The sequence below is a fragment of the Cucurbita maxima genome, unplaced genomic scaffold (genome assembly GCF_002738345.1).
Source record: "Cucurbita maxima cultivar Rimu unplaced genomic scaffold, Cmax_1.0 Cma_Scf00009, whole genome shotgun sequence".
Classification (NCBI taxonomy): domain Eukaryota; kingdom Viridiplantae; phylum Streptophyta; class Magnoliopsida; order Cucurbitales; family Cucurbitaceae; genus Cucurbita; species Cucurbita maxima.
In genome coordinates, this window is record NW_019272025.1 from 1,067,669 (window position 1) to 1,089,785 (window position 22,117).

Consider the following 22,117-nt stretch of genomic DNA (forward strand, 5'->3'; position numbering starts at 1 on the left):
TATAAAAGAAGCTGGAGAGAGGTGTTTTCAGGCAACGGTAATAACGACCGCGTATGTCTTCTTCCTTCCAAAGGAAAAAGACAATGATGTGGTCAATTCAACTGAACCGACCATGTCAAACCAAAACTCAATCCTCCCTCAACTTTTCTCTATTTTAACCCTCTTCCCGACCAGCACTCATGAAAATCTTTGTGGTTCAAGAAACTAGACACTCTAAAAAATTTATCAATGAAAATTTGGAGTGATTCAAAAATCGGAAGCTCAAGAATAGAGGTCTCGAACGTCAATGAAGAGGTAAGTAGCCATCTTGAACTTTTCCTGAGAAATATTTGTAGGAATCCTTTGGTTTAAGCATGAACCTTATGCTAAGTATGAATCAAAGATATATAAAAGAAAAAAGTCGAGAACTATGAGTTAAGGCCTCGATCGATTTGCTCAAAGTTTAAGTAACATTAAAATGAACTTCACTCGCCACAAAATTTAAATACTAAGCACATTAGGGCAGATTAAGATTGTATATGAAATTTGGTGGTCAATAGATGAGGTTAAGTAGCTAAACCGAGAAATGGTGTAAAATGACCATAATGCCCCAAGACAACTTACTTTCGATTCATGACTCAAATGACCTCGAAATATCATAAAATTATATAAGTTGCCTTAATCTATAATTTTGAAGAATTATGTTAAGTTTGAGAATCATTGGATCATGTTTGGGGCTTGAACCAAGTCTAGGGTGTAATAATAACTAAAATGCCCCTACAGTAAACTATGGTTCGTGATCTAAATAACTGAGATTTTTGTAGAAGGGACTAAGGTTGAATTTTAAAGGTATTCAAGAAGTTTGGTAGTCATTGGAGTTCATTTATGAGCTGAATCAAGAATAAAATGTAAAATGACCAAAATGCTCCAACACGCCTAAACATTAATTTATAGACCAAATGAACTCTAAATAACTCAAGACTTTATGTACGGTCTATTTTCAATTATATAAGAATTTATGAAAGTTTTCAAAGGGTTTGGAGTATGCCCTGGGCTAAACCAAGATTTTAAGGTAAAAGTACTAAACTACTTCTAAGACAATCGTAAGCTATTTCAAGGTACATGCTGCCTCCACATGACCTAAGGTTCTAAGCGAGACCTATATATAAGGATACGAAGAGTTACTCTAGAATAAGATGAGTTTGAAGTAGCCCTAAGAATACTCTTATAAGGATTATAAGATGTTCTCGAGGCCCTTAAGAATAGCGACCAGGCCGACTATATTCCATGACCCATGGTACAAGAATCTAAGATTAGGCTCTAGTTAGCACAACGAGAGTACATTATCTTAGCCATGAACCAACAATCCCTAAAGGTTGGGTTGAGTATACTACTTGATTAATCTTGACTATCCAATCCAAACCAGAAAAGTTGGGTTGAATTCATTTTTTTTTTCTTTCTGTTTATTTAGATTTAATTGAATTTTTTAATTTGCAAGTTAATATTTTTTTTTGTCCCGTCAATCCAACTAATCCAAAAGTATGGTTACTACTTAACTCTAATTTTAAAAAAATTAATAATATTTAAGATTTGAAATCAATTTTAATGATATGGGTAACTTGTCAATATTTGATATTTATCATATAAATAGATTTTTAAAAAAATAATTATAGTTAGTTTTTTTAAAAAAATATTCTAGATCATATCAATTTTTAGAAATATCGTTTATGAGAATGTTTGTTTAAACCACCTGAATTGTGTGAAAGTTATATATTTATAAACAAATAAATTATAAATATATGAAACAATAATAAATAGAAATAACAATAAAAAAAAAAATCATATATTAGATTTTATTTGTTTTTTTTAAATTATTATTTTATTTTTTCGTTCTTTCTCAATTTTGATATGATATAATATTGACATAAAAAATGTAAAATTACTAATATGTTTCATTAAATATTTTTTAAATAAAAAAAGCGTCATCATTTTATCTTTTTCTTAGATTATTTTTATTTATTTATCTATATTTAAGTAAAATATTAAATATTTAACCAATAATTTTAATAAAAAGTATTTATCTCGGTTGAGATTCCAAATAATTAAATAAAAAATAAGATTTGATAATGGAGAGAGAGAAACGATTAATCTATTTATAGTATTTATCGTATCTCTCTCAATAAAATTTCCAATAATTAAACAAAAAATCATAAAAAATCATTAAACAAGATTTGATAACGAAACGTTTCCTAATAATTTCATAAAAATTATTTATTTTGTATGAGATTTTAATTAATTTAACAAAAAAAAAAGAAAAAAAAAAAACTGTTCGTTTGGAAAAGCTGCTAAATTATCGGAGATGAACGGATAGATTTAATGTTAAAATTCATCCCACCACCGTGATCACAGGATAGCGGTTGGGGAAAATTAAAAAAAAAATAATAATAATTAATTATCAATAATCTCTTCCTAATTTATTTTAAGTTATTTGCTTCTTCTTTTCTATAAATATGGGGGCTGGTGGAACCGAGTGGATGGAATGCCTGTAGTTGCCGTATTCATCACTCTTCCGCTTCTTCTCGTTTCTGAACCTCTTCAATGGGGGGATTCTAGGGTTTTCACTCGGTTTCGGTATTCTCTTTGCATTTTACATGCGGCGGCGTTTTTGTTAACAGTAGCTTTTCCTTTTTCACTCTTCGTTCTTGTGCTTTCTTTTGCATTCTTTTGCTTCTTCCCTGGTATATTGGCTGGTGCTATTTGTATATTGCTGTGCATTATATGGTTTTTTCTTCTTTTTTTTGTTGGGAAGATAGAGTAGTTTTTTTCGATATGGAGAAGATTGTTTCGGATATGAAAGTTGCGGAGTGGAAGCGGAGTAGCCTGTACAAAGCGCACGAACGGTTACATATGGAGGCTTCTTCATTTTTGCTTCTTAGTCTTCAGTGGAAGGACTTGGAGATGCACTTTGATTCGACTCGTGATATGATTCAGACGGAGTACGAGGAGCTTGAACGGCGGGAGAAGACGATTAAGTTGAAGGAAGAGCGGTTGGAGGATGTGCAGAAATCTATTGATGCATGCTCGAAAGAGATTGAGTTGAAGAAGAATGAATTGTTCGAGTTGAATCGTTTGATTGTGAAGTGTGATGATGCGATTAGATTGAAGGAGTCGGAGCTGGATTTAGAACAAGAGAGACTGGGAGATTTGTCGAAGGATATTGAATTGAAAGAAGACACGGTCAATAAAGTATGCATGAGAATATTGAATGTTAATAAGGAGTTTGACGATAAGGAGAAGGCTTTTGATATGATTCAAAAGAGGATTGACGATTGTGAGTATGTGATGGAATTAAAAGAACAAAAATTAAATGGAATACTACAGTTAATCGAAGAGCGATCAATGGAATGTGATTTGAAGGGAAATAGTGTAGAATTGATTAAAGCATTGCTTAAAGAACATGAAAAAGAGCTTGCAACCAAGAAGAAACAATATGATGCAATTCAGATGGCAATTAAAGAGAGCGATGTAGAACTCAAACTTAAAGAAAAGGAGCTTCAGACAATTCAAAATATGGTTGCCACGAAGTGGAAAGAGAAGAGATTAGACAAGATGGAAAAGGCTATAAAATTGAGGACTGAAGAGCTTGAAATTAAGGAGAAGGAGTTTGGTGTAATGAAGAGCAAGTTGAAGTCTCTTTCTGAAGAGTTATTATCAAAGGAATCAGAATTAGAATCCATCAAAACGTGTATCAAGGAGCATAGTAAAGAACTTGATGTGCAGGAAAAGCAGCTTGACAGCACCCAACAATCTATTCAAGATTGTCAAAATGCTGTTATACTGCTTACAAATTATGCTAGTGCAATAGTTAAGGAAATTATCCAATGCTCGAAGGAATGGGAGTTGAAGGACAATCATCTTGATCCACTCCAAGACTCCATGGATGACTACTCGGACGAGTTTCCTCCTGTGATGAAAGAACACGATTCCATTTCTTTGATAGTGGATAAATGCCTTGAAGGCATAAAAGCTCAAAAAGCGCATTTCAATTTGTTGAGGAAATCAATAGAAGAGCGCTCAAAGAATCTTAAGAATGAAGAAAATAATTTTGAAAAACGATTAGAGGAGCTCAACAAGAAAGATGAGAAAGTGAGCACGTACCTAAAAGAGATTGAATATTTAAAAGCAGACTTGGCTTCCCAGGTAGCACTGCTGGACAAAGGCGGTGAAGGTCGATTAAAAGAAATACAACACAAGGGCCTGGGTGAGGAACTTGATTCAAAAGAAAAAGATATCAGTCTAGTCAGAGATTTGATGGAAACATGTAATGAGAAGGTAAGATCGGTAAAAAAGGAGGAATCAGGCTGCATACCAGCTGCAAGTTCTAATACGTTGAATTTTCATACCGGGTCGGCATTGGATGGAACGCTTCTGTTAGTTCTCTTATGTGAACATCTGAAACTACATGATTTGGTACGCACAGAACTGATTATTACTCTAAAAACATCCTCTGATCCAGCTACGTTAGTTCTAGATGCTCTGCGATGGTTCTACCCTTCACATACGGTGTCGGAAGATGCAAAAATCGATTTGCATAATGCCAAGAGGGGATGCATTTTTCTGTCTGAACTACTATTGAAATTCTCACCACAAATCACGGCTCCACTGAAAGAAGAAGCTCTAAAGCTGGCTGGCCAGTGGAAGGCTAAGATGTCAATGGCAGTTGAGAATCATGTGGAAGTGGTGGCATTCTTGCTACTTGTGGCTAATTTTCAGTTGGCCTCAGATTTTGATGCAGCTGAACTACAGATTCTTCTGAATTCTGTTTCACAATATAAACAAGCACTTGAGCTAGCCCGAGCACTTGGTATTGGAGATAAATCTTCTGGTAAGCAGTTTATGTCCTTTTCTCATCTTCTTTATACTCATTTATTACAAATTGTTGGCAAAGTAGTTTCCTAGGTGTAGTTGTCATAATTAATACCTTTATATGCTTTTATCTTGCATTAAATTATATATGCATCTACCTGGATTCAGACCCATGGAAGTGATGTTATCATTGATCCTGCTCTTTGATGTAGTGGTTAAAATCAGATGCCAACTAATGCTGGCTGGTTTTAAATTGTCTAATCTCTCTGCTATTTGTTTCTCATTTTATTCAGAGGGCAGAGCAACTCCTAGCTCAGCTAAACCGGAGCAACCAGAATCTTTGCCAGCCAAGGAAGTGGAGTTGTCTTCCTTAAAAAATGAGCAGCTCAGCATGGATCCAAATGAGGAGAGATTATATTTACTTCTAAACAATCAGTTGACTAGACAAAAATTGGTGCCAAGTGCAATCTTATTATTTCTTGAAAAGTCATCAGACCCTGCAAAACTTGTCTTGGATCTGATTAAAGGTTATGTTCACCAACAGTTGAATAAAGAACAGATGGGCTTTGAAGAAAGTTTCTTGAGGTGGTCCACACTTCTTTTAAAGCAACTAAAGAAAATCTCACCAAGTATTGGTCCAAAGGAAAGAGAAGATGCAATGAAGCTTGCAATTGACTTGAAATTGAACATGAGAAATGATACAAATGGTTCTATGGATGCTGTTGTCTTCTTGCTACTCATAGTGTCGTATGGATTGACGACTTCATTCAGCAGGGATGAGATTTTGAAGCTCTTTGAGAACGTAGTGCTTCATGAACAGGCATCAGAATTGTGTCTGATGTTCGGGTATAATCAAAAGATACAAGGTTAGTTGCGTTCTCTGTGCTTTTCTAATTCCTGCAGTCAACTTGCATGAACATTGGAGCATCATACATTTTCTTCTCGTCTAAATCCCTTGATTGATGAATTAGTTTTCTTTGTTAGGACTTGGGAATAATGTTAAAATATAGCTATTGACTCAGATTTCCTTACACTTCCGAGATAGTATTACTTTCTGGTATCAATCATGAACAAAAACTTATGGACATTAGCTCATAATTACTAAAAATATTTGTATCCCATTCTTGTTCCCCATCCCCATCCCCATCCCCATCCCCATCCCTCCACCTATTTCATTTCCCATCTCTGTAAAATTGGGATTGGGTGGGGGCAGGGCGGGGACGGAGACAGGTGGGGAATATAATCTTGTCTCCGGCCCCATCCCTCTCCCATTTTTCCTCTAAATGAGGAATCCCCTCCTTAATCTTGTCTCCGGCCCCATCCCTCTCCCATTTTTCCTCTAAATGAGGAATCCCCTCCTTAATCTTGTCTCCGGCCCCATCCCTCTCCCATTTTTCCTCTAAATGAGGAATCCCCTCCTTGTTTGGGGCAGGTCCCGCAGGTAAAATACACATCTCAATGTGCTACAAAGCTGCACCCAACTGCTTTTCGAACTAAAATTTTAAAATAGAATAATCAAATGTTTATATTGATTTTATTATTTTATTAACCTTCATTAGGCATGTTACAAGTAAAAAGGAATAGGTACCAAACGCCTGTATTGGAAGAAAGGAAAACAAGAAACCCGTACATTACCTTACCTTCTCATTTATGTTTTGAAATTTGATTTTACAAAAGAGGATGCAAAAGCTTTCAATATAATTTCTTCCGTGGCATTCAATTCGAGCCCCATTCTAATGGGGTACTTCGTCTCGTATTCTTGCATTTTGCAGAGCTTGTACAAAATCTTATTGGAACAAAGCAGTTTGTTAGGGCCGTCAGGTTTATATGTGGATACAAGTTGGCATCATTTCGACCTGTACAGATCCTGAACGAATATTTGCGAGATGCAAGGAATGCCACTGTAAAAGCCATCAATCAAGACAATACAGGTCAGGAAGATGTCCGTGCTGCCATGGTTAGTAGTCTGTTCTCGAGGAATCCTCAAAAAGATGAACATTGAGTCATATTGCCTTCTACAGACCCTAAAAGATGGGAAAGAAATAGGGTGCTATTTCTTTGTTTTTTGCTAAGATTTATACTTTGATTACTACAGGTTGAAGCCATAGACAAGGAGATAGATGCTGTGAATTCAGTAGTTACATGCGTTGCAGATTGTAACCTTGGTTCTGAAATCTCCTCTCAAGGGCTTGAAAGCCTTGTTGTTTCACTTAAAGATATGAAAAGGTTGATATGCAACAGCCATGGTCAACCAATAAGTTTGACCGATCAACAGCCACATTCCATCATTGCTCAGCCACAATCACCACCTCGGGCCAATTACGAAGTCCAACGTACATATCTGACCAAGGGCGAAATGAAACAGCAGCTGAATTGGGATAAGTCTGAAGCGCAAAAACTGTGCTCAAACCATGAAGCCTGGCAGCACCATTCTCCTCCAACCCATCAACCCCATCAGCAACATTCTCCTCCAACCCATCAACCCCATCAGCAACATTCTCCTCCAACCCATCAACCCCATCAGCAGCAACATCCATCCAATAATGCCACACTGCAACAACTGCGGAAGAAACGGAAGAGTATTCAGTATAAAAATCGTTCAATGAAGTACCCTCGAAAGCGTCCATCAACTGGACCTGTGTTTACAAGTTCATCTCCTAGAGTACATGATAAAAAATCCAAGTTTCAGCGGTACAATTCAAGATTTTCTGCAATGCCCAGGCTATTTGGTCTCCATGAGGGTGGTCGCGCTACTGAACTTGGAAATCGTACTACGTCCCCAACCAGGTCTAGACCATAACCTATGTCGAGGTATGCTTTTCAACTAATCTAATATTATTGTTTTGGTAGTTAGTTCTATTGTAAATACTTTTAGGAGTAGTGAGTAGATTTTGTGTCATGGCTGGCACTATTATAGTTGCCTTCGTTCTGGAAGGTGTTCAACTTGCAAAAATGTGCTGGCATGACGTGAAAATGTTAGTTTTGTAGATTTTTGCGTGGTTGACCTAGATAGAAACATCAATGTTGATATCCAACCCCCAAATTTATAGATATATTGATGTATATTTGAATATCAATGGTTATTCTGGAAAAAAGTTATAGGTGTCAAGAAAACTTGTGAAATTTTTTATGCTTATTTAACTTTGGAACGTACATAAAAATATCAACAACAATAAGTCAAACATGAGGCCTCCATGTGTGGCCTCATCGGGTAAGGCTCAAGGACACTTACCTAGAGAGGTGGCCTCATTGGCTTAAGGCTCAGTCTCTAAGTAACACCTGCCTAGCAAGATTATGCATTTTAATTTTTAGGTGAGTTTAAAGGAACTTTGATGCCTTCAAAGTTTTGGTCTTGGGGAAACGAGGACGAAGGGTTCTCTTCTTCTTCCTGCCTTGTCAACCGCAGTTGAATTAGGGGTTTTCTTCTTCCTGGCCTCTAGTTTTGGTTGTCTCCACCTCTTTGTGCTAATTTATTCTTTTCGATTTTCTCCACCTCCTAATCTATCATTCTTCATCTTCTGTTTCTCTATGCCTTCAAAAGTTTTTCTTCCTGCCCTCTAGTTTTACAAACATCAGAAACAGTTGCTGTGTCTTCTCGTGTCTTCTCCGTTTGAAATAGTTGCTGCTGTCTTCTCCGTTTGGAATGCTTGCTGTGTTTGGGGGACGCTTGCTGCGTTTGGAACGCTTGCCACGTTTTCTCGGTGTTCGATGATGAAAGTCCTACATCGGCTAATTTAGAGAATGATCATGGGTTTATAATCAAGGAATACTTTTTCTATTGGATGGAGGCATTTTGGGAAAGCCCAAAATAAAGTCATGAGAGCTTATACTCAAAGTAGATAATATCATACTATTCCGAAGAGTCATGTCATTAGAGAGTCATGCCCTATTAGAGAGTCATGCCCTATTAGAGAGTCATGCCCTAAACTTAGTCATTCCTACCATTAGAGAGTCATGCCCTAAACTTAGTCATTCCTACCATTAGAGAGTCATGCCCTAAACTTAGTCATGTCATTAGATTGCTATTAGAGAAGCTTCTCCGTTTGAAGCGGTTGTCGCGTCTTCTCCGTTTGAAGCGGTTGTCGCGTCTTCTCCGTTTGAAGCGGTTGTCGCGTCTTCTCCGTTTGAAGCGGTTGTCGCGTCTTCTCCGTTTGAAGCGGTTGTCGCGTCTTCTCCGTTTGAAGCGGTTGTCGCGTCTTCTCCGTTTGAAGCGGTTGTCGCGTCTTCTCCGTTTGAAGCGGTTGCCGCGTCTTCTCCGTTTGAAGCGGTTGCCGCGTCTTCTCCGTTTGAAGCGGTTGCCGCGTCTTCTCCGCTTGAAAGCGGTTGCCGCGTCTGCGACGCTTGAATGCGGTTGCCGCGTCTTCTCTGCGACGCTTGAATGCGGTTGCCGCGTCTTCTCCGCGACGCTTGAATGCGGTTGCCGCGTCTTCTCCGCGACGCTTGAATGCGGTTGCTGCGTCTTCTCCGCGACGCTTGAATGCGGTTGCTGCGTCTTCTCCGCGACGCTTGAATGCGGTTGCCGCGTCTTCTCCGCGACGCTTGAATGCGGTTGCCGCGTCTTCTCCGCTTGAATGCGGTTGCCGCGTCTTCTCCGCTTGAATGCGGCGCTTGAATGCGGTTGCCGCGTCTTCTCTGCTTGAATGCGGTTGCCGCGTCTTCTCTGCTTGAATGCGGTTGCCGCGTCTTCTCTGCTTGAATGCGGTTGCCGCGTCTTCTCCGTTTGAATGTAGTTGTTGCGTCTTTTATGTTTCCGCATCTTCTCTATTTGAAACTGTGGTTGTGGTTGTGCCTCCATTTTTTCCTTTTGATGACTTTTTTATTTTTATTTTATTATTATTATTATTATTATATTATTTAGGTTACCTTCCTCTATTATTCATTGCTTCTCATTTAGGGTCGAAAAAGAGTAAATTGTCTAACTAGGATGTTCCTAATTCGGTAGTGGATTGTAATTTTCATGTTATATGTAAAGACTTTTATCGTCATTGTTTTCAAATTTGCTAGAGCATCATGGTTCAACATTCATAAATGTTCTGAAATTTTACTTAAATAACTCAATTAAATGTATCATTAGTATTCTTTTCTGTTGAACCCAATGGACAATTTTATGCTTAAGAATTATAATGAGCATATGGGGCCTTAATCAACATTACTACTCGATTTGCCTACACATTGGTGGTCGGTAGTAGAGATTGCATAGAAGGTAAAGAGCCATTGCTTGAACTTGACAATGAAGGGTTAGCCCGTTATGATGTTGACGCGTTGCTTCGTCCTCTCGTTTCTACCGTTGTAAGCTTAACGATCGTTCAAGTCTATTATTACCCTGATAACAAGTGAATAACGAGCTTGACCTAAATCTTCTTGACAAATCTCTTCTCAAGCCTTCCTCGAACTTGCTTAGAATGAACTTCAATGTATTCCTCGAACTTGCTTGGAATGAACTTCAATGGTACATTACTTGTAGAAGAGATGACCCCCAAGGCAAGGATCTAGTGACTCTGCAACATCAATGGTACATTACTTGTAGAAGAGATGACCCCAAGGCAAGGATCTAGTGACTCTGCAACATCACATAAGTGCACGTTTCAATGAACGAAAGAAGACGAAAGTTTTGGAAGCACGAAAGAAGACGAAAGCGGTGTTAGATATATTTATCACTAAGTTTGTTAATGTATGTTCATGAAAAATTATACATATTGATGTGTTTTGATTATTTTTCTACTAATATAAATGCGGGTAAGATTTGTCAAGCACGGTGAGGTGACTTATAAAAAAATATCCATTCTTATTTCTTTTAAATTGGGTAAGATCAATTTTCTTGTTGCCTTCTGAGTTTAGTGAGGATCTACTGCATTTGTAACAAGTGGTATCTAGCTCAAGATCAAAAGTGGCCACAACAAGTGTAAGTTATTGCAACCCCACCTTCCTTAATTTAGTGGGAAGAATCATAGTCAATGGAGTATTCAAATGAAGTGTTATTAGATTCTTATTTATTTATTGAATTTGAGAATCGGTACGAGTTTGACAAATTAATAACTTTCTCGATGAGAAAAATTTCAAGTAAGATAAGAAGATTTTATTCTTTATTTATCAAACTATTAATAAAATGAAAGTCCTAAATAGTTGTAAATTTTGGGAATTAAATCTAATAAATTTATTGAAAAATAACTTTTAGATCTAAATATCTAAGAATCTCAAAATGATAAGGAATCCCTCGAAAAGAAAGTAAGATTTGGATTATTTTATTGATCAAATAACTTAAGTTTGAATGATTTTAAGTATGCAATCTAAAGTCCCAAATGGATGTAAACTATTTTTACTGCATTTTTTTAGTTTGTGGTATTTCATACATGGCTATTAGCCTCAAAATAAAATTCTTCAATTCTTCACCTTTATTTTGAGGCATTTCATACATAGTTTTATATAGCCTTAAAATAAAATCGTTCACTTTGATGAGACATTTCAAGAGTCCGTGATTTTCGTAGTCTATAACCATAATTAGCTTTTATGTAAACGTAAAAGTAAATGAAAAATCATAAAATATATATAACGACCCTAAATATTCTACATAACCTAAGGTCACTACTATATACATATCATACATATCATGAACATTTAATACAGAAATAATTCAATTGGAACTTTATAATAAAACTACTTCAGTCTTTCATGCTCGAAGGCCCTTAAACACTCTAATTCAATTTGAACTAAAAAGGAAAGCAATATAAAATAAAATATCATATACTAACGTGTATGCTACTAAATGAAAATGTAATTAACAACCTATAGTTCCTATGGCAGCTATCCTAACGAGAAACTTGAATGTGTACTTAATTTTCCTACACGATCCACACGCGGGGGAGTATGGACCCACCATTTAGTTTGCACATCTCTTGTGCCCCTTTCTGGTCGGGTGAGCATTCTTTGGTAGTTGTTGATGTCGGACACTTGTTAAGAGTAGCGATCGTCATGGCAGCATTATGATAAACATAATGAACGTTCCCCTGCTTAGTAGCATACGCGTCCATACTATCATGAAGGAATAAGGGTATTCCACGATGCATGAGCACATAATAATGCATGAGGTCTCAACCTTCTTTCGTTTTTAATACAACCTTGCTAGGGTTTTGTACCTATCATATCATTTTATATCATTTCTCGTAGAATTTTCCATATCATTTATCATAACTCTCATGCGTATGTTGAAGTTGTATTTTAGCTAGTTCGTCGATTTTCGTGTCAATCATAGTGTATCATTCATGTCATATATCAATCATATCATAAAGTTTTCATGTCACAATAATTCATATCGTACACATATCATATCATATATCATAACAACCACATAATAATCCCAAGCATGTTGTGAACATATCATAACATAACATATCATAAAGCATATCAATTCATCAAATTCAGCATAACAATCATATTGCATAACATTTACATATCATTTCTCATAACAGTTTACATATACGCTCTATGACACATGCGAAGCCACGGACATGTGTCATCATACAACACATGATTATACCAATGACTGTAGGGTCACTTACTTGGTTAGCCTTAACCGGCGTTCTCCTTAATTCAAGTACGTTAGCTCCCATTTCTCGAGAATGCTCCAAATTATTGCCTGTTGTCATTTTCTATTAGAATATCCGTTTTCTTAGCAACTTAATAATTCCTAACTCAATTGAACTGGAAGTGTTTTACCCTTATTATTTGACATAAACAAGGCAAAATTTAGCTTTGAAACAAATGGAATGGTGGGAATCGGCTAGTTTTTCTTTACCGAGTCGAGAGGAGCCAAAATTGAGTTGCAGGGCCGAGCAGTCTAAGCCGACTGAGTCGAAGGGGTGTCATGCTGCAAGTGTGCCACATGATACAATTGGAGACCGATGCATGTGCATGCAGTTTTGGGTCGAGGCGCAGGTTACGGGTCATGGGCTACTGTAGATGTGAGGTTGGGCTGGTTGTATGAATTGGGCCGAAATGTGGGTCCCAGGTCGAGGCGTGCGCGTACGCAGGTAGCAACTGCAAGGCTGATCTGGGTTCTGGGCTGCAATGGATTCGGCCTTGATATTTGGTTTCACTCGGGCTGCAGGTTAGGTTGCAGGTTGTGTCTAACCCCGGATTCGGATCCATCGGATCTTGTCTTCTTCGCCCGATTCTACACGATTTTTTGGTTGTTTTTCTCTCTCCTTTGAAATGGTGCTCTAACGTTCTTGGGATATGGAGCAGGTAAAAGATGATATATATGGTAGATATTTGATACCTATTTATAGTATATTTGTCAGAGACCTGAGATATATTTTAGATATATTTGATAAATTATATTTGAGTAAATCGGTTAAACCTATATTTTGAAATAAAATTAAATAAAAAAGAGAGATAGTTTTAATTTTTTTTTTTGAGTAAAATGGAGTGCCAATATTAGGAAGGGAGAATGGTCGTGAGATAGCTAATTGTAGATATTAGAAAACCTATCAATTAATTAGTTTTCCAACGTAAAAAAACATAACAAGATAGAGCAAGAGTTGAGTTAAAAGTACAATTGGAGAGAAAAAGGCTTTTCAGAATTTTTTTGTCTCCTTATCTCTCCCCTCTCGACACTTCTTCACAATTTCGTGTGTTATTTTAACAAGTTAGTTTCATAGCGAGCGTTTATTTCTACAAATTGGTATTAGAGTGGATTCTTATATTCTACAAATTGGTACTAGAGCGAATTTCTATTTCCACAAATTGGTATCAGAGTCGATGACGAATATGATGAGACAAATGTCGCTACCACGATTGACGAAGACGAACTACGAGAATTGGAGCATCCAAATGAAAGCTCTTCTCGATTCTCAAGACGCATGGGAGGTGGTCGAAGAACCGAAAGATACCACGGGTTATACGGCGACGCAAAACAAGGCGCTAAAAGAATTACGATCAAAGCATAAGGCAGCATTATACATGTTGTTCTAGGTTGTTGACGAGTTGGGCTTTGAGAAAATTGCAAGGGCAACTACTTCAAAAGAGGCGTGAGACACTCTAGAAAAAGTGTTCAAAGGAACCGACCGAGTAGGTGCGTCTCCAAACTCTGTGTGACGAGTTGGAGAACACGAAGATGAAGGAGTCAGAAAATGTATCTAACTACATTACGCGCGTACAGAACGTAACAAATAAATTAAATTGAAACGGAGAAATGTTACCCGAGACGCGGGTTGTGGAAAAGATCTTGAGGTCGTTAACAGACAACTTCGAGAATGTTGTATGTGTCATAGAAGAGTCGAAGGACCTAGCGACGTTCATGGCCGATGAGCTTGCCGGTTCTCTCGAGGCACACAAGCAACGTAAGAAAAAGAAGAAGACACTCGATCAAACGCTTCAGACTAAGGCATCAATAAAGGATGAAAAGGTACTCTACTCTCAAAATACTCAAGGTAGAGGTCGTGGAAGTCGCGGAAATTGTCGAGGTGGTCCAGGCAACAGTTATGAAGAAAATTATAAGGAGAAGAGACTATCGAGCCAAGCAAATTGGCGTGGAGGAGTACGCAATCAAGGACGCGGTCAAAGATATAATTCCAACGTCCAGTGTTACAAATGTCAAAAATATGGCCACCATGTAAATAATTGTAACTACGACAAATGTTTCAATTGTGGTAGAATAGGTCACTATGCAAAAGATTGTCGAGCTGAGGAAAAGGTGGAAACTATGCAAGAGATTGTCAAGCCAAGGAAAATGTGGAAGAAACGATCAACCTAGCCTTGGATGACCCAACAAACAGAGACATTCTCTTGATGGCTCAAAATGAAGTGCTGAAAACAAAAGAACACGACGGAGCAAAAGACGGTGATAGTCGTGAGGTAGTGGAAACTGTTGGAAATGAGGTGATGTGTAACGAATGTGGCGAAATCCTAATAGTGGAGACGAGAAAATCGAAGAAAGATGAACAACTGAATAACACTGGGCCCAAGCTCGAAGAGAGAGAGCTTCAATGGCTGGAAAGACAATTCGAGGAAGAAAGAAGAAAGAGATGAAAATGGAAGAAGAAAAGAAAGAATGAGAAATAAAGGTTGAAAGGTTAGAGAAGGAAATTGCTGAGCTGAGTGAGAGTTCCTCCTATCTCAAACAGGAGAAGGAAGAGAACGGGCCGGAAATCTCTGAACTTGTGAAGAAAGTTGAAGAAGGTGTGAAGAAAGAGAATGACCTGTTAATGGAGATTGATGCTCTAGTGGACGAGTTAGTGAGGGAGAAGAAAGATATAGAGATGCTGACTCAACAGAGAGACTCACTCGACATGAACCTGAATCAAGTCCAACAAGAGGCAGTGAATTTACGACACACGATTGAGACACTCACTCGTGATAAAGAGAACGGGCCGAAAATCTCTGAACTTGTGAAGAAAGTTGAAGAAGGTGTGAAGAAAGAGAATGACCTGTTAATGGAGATTGATGCTCTAGTGGACGAGTTAGTGAGGGAGAAGAAAGATATAGAGATGCTGACTGAGAGACTCACTCGACGTGAACCTGAATCAAGTCCAACAAGAGGCAGTGAATTTACGACACACGATTGAGACACTCACTCGTGATAAAGAGAACGGGCCGGAAATCTCTGAACTTGTGAAGAAAGTTGAAGAAGATGTGAAGAAAGAGAATGACCTGTTAATGGAGATTGATGCTCTAGTGGACGAGTTAGTGAGGGAGAAGAAAGATATAGAGATGCTGACTCAACAGAGAGACTCACTCGACGTGAACCTGAATCAAGTCCAACAAGAGGCAGTGAATTTACGACACACGATTGAGACACTCACTCGTGATAAAGCCGAAATGGAAGAAGCAAAAATGGAAGTTGAAAATGTCGTTGTGGACTTGCGAAGGAAATTGAGTAAACTGAACGGAGCTATGACATCTGAATCGAGCGTGGCTGAGAACGGGAGAAATGAGGAGTTGGTACCTCAAATGGGTTGTTCTCGAGAAGCTCCAAATGAAGTCTCATCATAAAAGGACAAACTCAGTTTGCCGCTCGAGGACAAGGGGAGAAAATTGAAGAAACCACACCTGAGCTCGAGAAAACGAAAGCGGCACAGGTGGAATCATTGAATAGAAAAAATATAGTTTTTAATTTTGTTAATTTTAATAAGGTTTTTGAAATTGAGTTGTAAGGAGGAAAAGACTAAAGAAAAAATGAACTAAGGAAAAGGGCAAACAAAAAAATGAAGGGCCCTTATGAGATAAGCAAATTTTAGATTTTAGAAAATTTATAAATTAATTCTTTTTCAATGGTAAAAAACAGAGCAACAGTTACCGAGTTAAAAAGTACCGTGTAATAGAAAAGGGCTTTTCAAAATTTCTCCTCTCGACATCTTGTTCACAGCTTCGTGAGTATTATTTTAACAAGTTAGTTTTAGAGCGAGCGTTTATTTCTACAAATTGGTATCATAGCAGATTGTTATTTTCTACCAATTAGTATCATAGCGATTTTTATTTCAACAGAAACCATATATATACCCGTGCTTCCAAGATGTACTCTCTCCTTGTTGTACATACCGAAGACATTAATCAAACTTTTAGCCAATATTTCTCCTTGAATTTTCACTCTCCTGTTATTTGTGTTCATCTTGATCGAGTGTGTACGTTGTTGAGCGATCCTAACATGTTTCTCCTTCCTCTTCACCTCCCACGTGGTATTATGGATTGTAAACACTTATAACACATAGATTTATGAGGGGCCGACCAATCCAAAATTCAAATCATCTTGTCTAACAACGAATCACATTGCTAAGGCGTGAAAGCTTACCTTCTTCGTGTGTCTAGTCCTCAGTGATCCCTTTTGTGGGGTGAGTAAGTTGTTTCAATATTGGATATGTGGGGTTCATGTCTTGTCGAAGTGTTTTTCGATTTCTCTCTCTTTCTCTCATTTTCTCTTTGTTTTTCCCTTTCTTCTTTGCAGGTGGTTTTTGAGAAGGTTGAGGACCATTTTGGCGTTGTTTTGGTGAGTTGTGGGGATCGGGGAGAGTGTGTTTGAGAGGTATGCAAGAATTATGGGGGTTCATGTCTCTAGATCATCTTTGGGGTTCATGTCTCTAGATCATCATCTACTCAAAATTTGTAACCATCTTAGAATAAATTTTTTTGCCTTCTAACACTTGTATCTTCTATGGATAAAAATTTGAGATTGAGTAAAGATGATGTTGGAGACTTAGACGTACTTTACAAGTCATTGGGAGCATATAAACTTGGTTAGAATTGAGTTAGACAGGTTGAATACATAAGTTTAATATGTTGATCACTATGTACATTGATGTATGCTCATGTATTGGTGAAAAGTTACATACTTGATGTCTTTTGATATATTTTCCTATTAGTATAAATTTGTCATTTTGTGGCTAGTCAACAAAACCGAAGTCATTTGTAAAAAAACACACTCTTATGTTGACATGAATGAGAATATAATTTCTCTCGTCTCTTGAATTTCTTGTGAGAATATTGTGTTTCTAACCGTAAGAGTTGAGCTAAGGGAAGGAACCCTAAACACCGCGTGTAAAATAGGTTGTCTCTTTGATCATCAAATTGAACTTATTTAGTCATTTGAACATGACGGTCACCTTGCAAATCACCCCTAGGTGACTGGTTCTGGGTAGTTAAGGGAGTTCATTGTTACCTCGCCCCGATGTAGAATAAACCTAGATTTTTCAACAATTTCTTGACCTACTGAGTGACAAAAATTGCACGAACATGAAGGATTGTCAAGTCATTAAGAGTCTGGGTTGTGCCAGTCTAATTCAACTTATAAATCTTTACGAGAGAAAAGGTCTGACAACATAAGTCAACTTTGTTAGTGAACATTTGCAGAAAGAGTGACTTTAATGGAAAGATTTTTAGTTGTTTCATGTGTCTTAACCGTTAAAACGAATGCACTCTAAAATCACATACGCAATCAGTACAATAGCCCATCCAAAATTATCATCAAACAAGAGAAAAACCACCCTAGAACCACGAGACTACTCACCTTTCTCATGTTGGCTAGTGTCAAATATAAACCTATATAAAAACAATGTACAAAATATAAAGATGTAAAGATTTTGGTGGTGAACATGCTACCAGCGGGGAGTTGTCCTTATATGAAGAGGTTGCAAAGGGAAGGACAGTAAAGACGTTAGAGATGAGATATCCATTTAATCCACGAGATTGAAACCCACCAAAGATCCGCCTCGAATAAGAAAAGGAATCTTCAATGGCTAAATGAAGCTTAAAATGAGATTATCCTCATTAAATGCGTATATACTTCTTGATTCAATTTAATTTTTTTTAGTATGTTGAATTTTTATATATGTATTAAAGGCTTCAGTATTACCTTGAAATTTGAATTTTTAGAAATTAAACGATATAACACTATATTATAAGACTCTTGGCAAGGAACTCGATCCCCTAAGAATTTTTATAGAAAATCTTCGCTTCGATCTCGTGTAAAAATAGATGAAGGATTTCATGAAGACAAGAATTGAAAAAGGTGACGAGGACTAGGACAAAGGAGCCTCACCTCGTGCACATCTTTATGCATCGAAGCTAAAAAAAATTCTAAAAAATAGACTATTTCGAATAAGTTCAAGCTCATGATAGTATGTTAAATGATCAAACCATTACACTCCAAACATATTACACGATACGTGCATGTAGTAAGAGATTACCTTTGCACGCAACACCCTCTAAGCAGATGTTTTCTTTTAAATAACAAATCGAGCTTTCACCCAGAAGAATAAACACAAGGACATACCAAAAACAAGTCCATGGAAGAAGCCCACAGCTGCCTGAAACGTCCAAGTAGACGTTAGAACTGCATCGCAACACATCGAACACGAAATTGGCATTACACATCATGTAGATCCTTATTCGTTGCGAGGGATCGACTTGAAATATTCTCACTTCAGTGTAACAAAAATTATAATTAATTCATGAACTAGAACATGATATTTTACAGAACCTAATCCAATCTTAAGTAATTTTTAGCTTTTGGGAAACATACAGTGCAAAAAAATGAAGCAACCAGAAATACCTTCACATGCATATATTATTTGTTTGATTTAGATGAACATGAATATCTTCATACATCTCTTCTCTTTCACAAACCTCATATGGCGTTTAAGATCGTCGTATAAAAATATTTACCCTCTTCCCGAATTCCCATGTCTCTGGCTTCTGAAATGGCTAAGAAGCGCTTGTGCCTGCGATTACCTGAATAATTAGTTAATGATCTTCCTATTTTATCCCTACCCTCTAAGATGACTCTAATAAGTCCTTAAATTTTAACTATAAGGTAACGAAGATCGAAGAGAAGATTAAGCAACAAGGGCAGATTTGATGTACCTTTTCTTTGGCTCTAGCAGTGCCAGATTGAGACAATGCCACTAATGGTGGCACGGCTCCTTCTTGGAGCACCATACTGCAATGCCTACTGCTTGTTGTGCAAAGCTGCAACAATGCTGCTGCTGCATTTTCCTTTCCTCTCCCAGAACCCAACTCGACGACCTCGACAAGAACAGGAATTCCACCTTCCTGACCAATTGCAGACCGACCCTCGGGAATCGTGGCGAGATTTGCCAACACAGCAACAGCCTTGTCAACCATTCCTGCAGCTGGGTCCATCAGCTCCACAAGATGCCTCACAGCTCCAGCTTGTACGATTCTAGCCTTGTTCTCGTGGAATATCGACAAATTAAACAAAGCTGTAGCTGCATCCTTCTTTCCCCTTGGAGTTCCATTACCCAGTAATTCAACTAGAGGTCCTATTGCTCCAGACCTTCCAATTTTGACCTTGTTCTCTTCAATCACTGAGAGGCTAAAAAGAGTTGCTGCTGAGTTCTCCTTTGCTTCTGGGCTCCCAGTTTTAAGAACATGAATCAATGGTTCAATGGCATTAGCCTGGGCAATGGCATTTTTGTTATTATCATTGATCGATAAATTTAGAAGAGCTGTCACAGCATTCTCCTGTAGCTTCGAGTCTGCAGACAGGAGCAAATCAACCAAATATTCGATGGCCCCGCATTGAGCAATCACTATTCGATTATCCATGTTATGTCTGGCCAGTAGCCGCAGTTCAGCCGTAGCTCCTCTCAAAGTTTCAACTGAACTGCTCTTTAATTCCTCTACCACCTTCTGAACTTGTGCTTCAATAGCAGAAAGATCAGGCCTCGTCTCATTAGCAGATGGTGCAATCATCTTAGAAGCAAACCTCTCTGATTGTCGGAGCCACATTGTATTACCTCGAGATCTAGAGTCAGCTAGTCTCGGTGGATGCTCCCGATATAGTTCTCTGTGGTACCAAGTCGAGGTAGCAGCCAAGGGCTCTGATTTACTCTCCCCAGCAACATCACTGACAGCTTCATTGGGTTCCCCTGAAGTTCCTTGAGAGACATTAGTATTCGAGACTGCACTAGAGGTGGAGGCGGTCCTGTTATGACTATGAGACGGTTCATCCTCACCACTGGTATCTGGAACATTGGCTTTAGATGGTGACGTAGACGGTTTAGCAACCAAATCGTAACCATTTTCTTCCAATTTGGCCATTTGATCTTCCGAGCTTGATAGCAACAGTCTACTAACATCAATCTCACGTTCATCACCAGCATCATTTGATAAGGAATCCTCAGAGAAAGAGTGGGAGAGCAAAGAAGAACTTCCATCTCGATAGCTTACCCCAAGCGAGTTCATGTTCTTTCCTGAACCTGCAGACCTGGTTGACTGCGGGGACATCGGTTGGTAACCAGGGGAATGAGGAAAAACGGGCTCTCGATGGGTATCAGACTCAAAGTTCCCAGCAAGAACAGGCGAAAGCTGGTTTAAGTTCACTGACCTCGAGGGATCAGACAATTTAACATTGTTTGTCTCACACCAGTTTGCAATCAGAGCCTTAACAGTGTAATTCGGTATAAGATTCGTGTGAAGCAATGTCTGTCTAGTCTTCGGGCAAACATTGAGCCCCAGATCGATCCAATTTTTAATAAATACCCGCTCGTACGTCTGCCCCGATGCTACAATAACTGGATCTGTCATCAGTTCGAGAGAAAGAGGACAGCAGAAATCAGCAGGAATTGATACAGGACTAGAATTTTGGGATTGATTTATTATAATAAACCGTTCATGCAAATGGGTTACAAGAGCAATCATTTGATCAATGCCCTCAGCTTCTTCAGAATTTTCGGCTTGTTCTGCACTCTCTTTCAACTTTTCAAGTGCTACAGCCTCAATTAAGATCTCCTGATTTGATCTCAAGATCAGAAAATCCGCAAGTTTCACCAAAACATCTGAGCTGGGTGCAATGCCCTCTACTTCATTCCTTATGGCATCTTTAATAACGGAAGATATTTCTTCCTTTCCAAAATGCTTAATTTTTTGGACGCAGTGCTGCAATAATTAGTGATGCAGATAAAACATTACCCCAACAGAAAGAGGAAAAATAGATGCTGCCCACAGGTTTTCACCTTCATAACGTTTACACTCCGTAGTAAAAACTGAACGAAAAGGACGATGAATGAATAAGCTCGAAGAAGTCAAAACGTAAATCTTAAATCAGTAATACCTCAAGAGATGCTGAACTCAATTCCTCCGGAAGATTTTCATTTGAAGACTGAAAAAGCTGGAATATATCTAAGCAAGATTTCCCAATCTTTGATATCAATGCTTCACTTTGCAATACCTTTGATCATACTCAAAGAAAGGGAAGTGAAGAGGGAGACAGAGAGACAGATATAAGGATAAGGTATTCATAAACAATAATAATAATAAGGAAAAGTGTAACTCACAAAGTATACTTTACTCGACAACAGTTGCCAATTTTCTAAGAGCGCCCTTAGTTCATCAATTGAATGATCGAGTTTTTCAAACGCCTTAGTAAGCTCTTCATCGGAAGCTATATCTGAATCAACAACTGCATCTAGTATTGGTCTCAATAGTTTGAAGATCCCTTCTATTTTGTGGAAGTACTTCAGAGTTGGTTGTAAATTTATGAAGTCAGTAGATGAAAGTTGAAGAAATGATGAAATATGTCTGAGAAGTACTTTGAGGAGTGATACCCCCATTGCACCTGCATCAATATGTGGAACAAAAATGTATTAAAAGTCGAAAATACTCTCGAAACACTTGGTTTGTTGTTATCTCGTAGTTCTGATATCGTTTATCTTTCAATGCATTTGGGTTCTACAATCACGTAACTCGGAAGTGGCTTTGTTCAACTCAACTATGCCAGAGACCCAGAAAAAGTCATCCTATGCAACCGATATCAATATCA

At 38.0% G+C, this 22,117-nt stretch overlaps 3 protein-coding genes across 14 annotated transcripts in view; 1 reads left to right on the forward strand and 2 right to left on the reverse strand.

The window, feature by feature from the left end:
- The first annotated feature begins 2,496 nt into the window (after positions 1-2,496).
- Positions 2,497-7,921, forward strand: LOC111483612. 4 transcript variants are annotated; one of them, XM_023129824.1, is made up of 5 exons: positions 2,497-4,864; positions 5,139-5,711; positions 6,618-6,802; positions 6,941-7,274; positions 7,308-7,921. In XM_023129824.1, the coding sequence occupies exons 1-5, from the start codon at positions 2,758-2,760 to the stop codon at positions 7,643-7,645; spliced, it is 3,537 nt and encodes a 1,178-aa protein (XP_022985592.1). In that variant the 5' UTR covers positions 2,497-2,757; the 3' UTR covers positions 7,646-7,921. The 4 variants fall into 4 exon arrangements, with proteins under 4 accessions (XP_022985592.1, XP_022985593.1, XP_022985591.1 ...); XM_023129825.1 differs by having other exon boundaries at positions 2,497-2,610; positions 2,789-4,864; positions 6,941-7,921; XM_023129823.1 differs by having other exon boundaries at positions 6,941-7,921.
- Positions 7,922-8,851: 930 nt separating this feature from the next.
- On the reverse strand, positions 8,852-9,640 carry LOC111483985 (nuclear speckle splicing regulatory protein 1-like). The gene has a single exon (XM_023130397.1). The coding sequence runs from the start codon at positions 9,638-9,640 to the stop codon at positions 8,852-8,854; it is 789 nt and encodes a 262-aa protein (XP_022986165.1).
- Positions 9,641-18,409: 8,769 nt separating this feature from the next.
- Positions 18,410-22,117, reverse strand: part of LOC111483613 (U-box domain-containing protein 4-like) — a 261,990-nt gene continuing 258,282 nt past the window's right edge. For 6 of the 9 annotated variants that reach the window (XM_023129830.1, XM_023129828.1, XM_023129827.1 and 3 more), the window contains 4 exons: positions 21,633-21,913; positions 21,410-21,526; positions 19,198-21,234; positions 18,671-19,055 (listed from right to left, as the gene is read on the reverse strand). In XM_023129830.1, coding sequence (XP_022985598.1) covers positions 18,996-19,055; positions 19,198-21,234; positions 21,410-21,526; positions 21,633-21,913 — 2,495 coding nt within the window. In that variant the 3' untranslated portion in view covers positions 18,671-18,995. The other 3 variants (XR_002718397.1, XR_002718398.1, XR_002718396.1) reach the window with 3 other exon arrangements.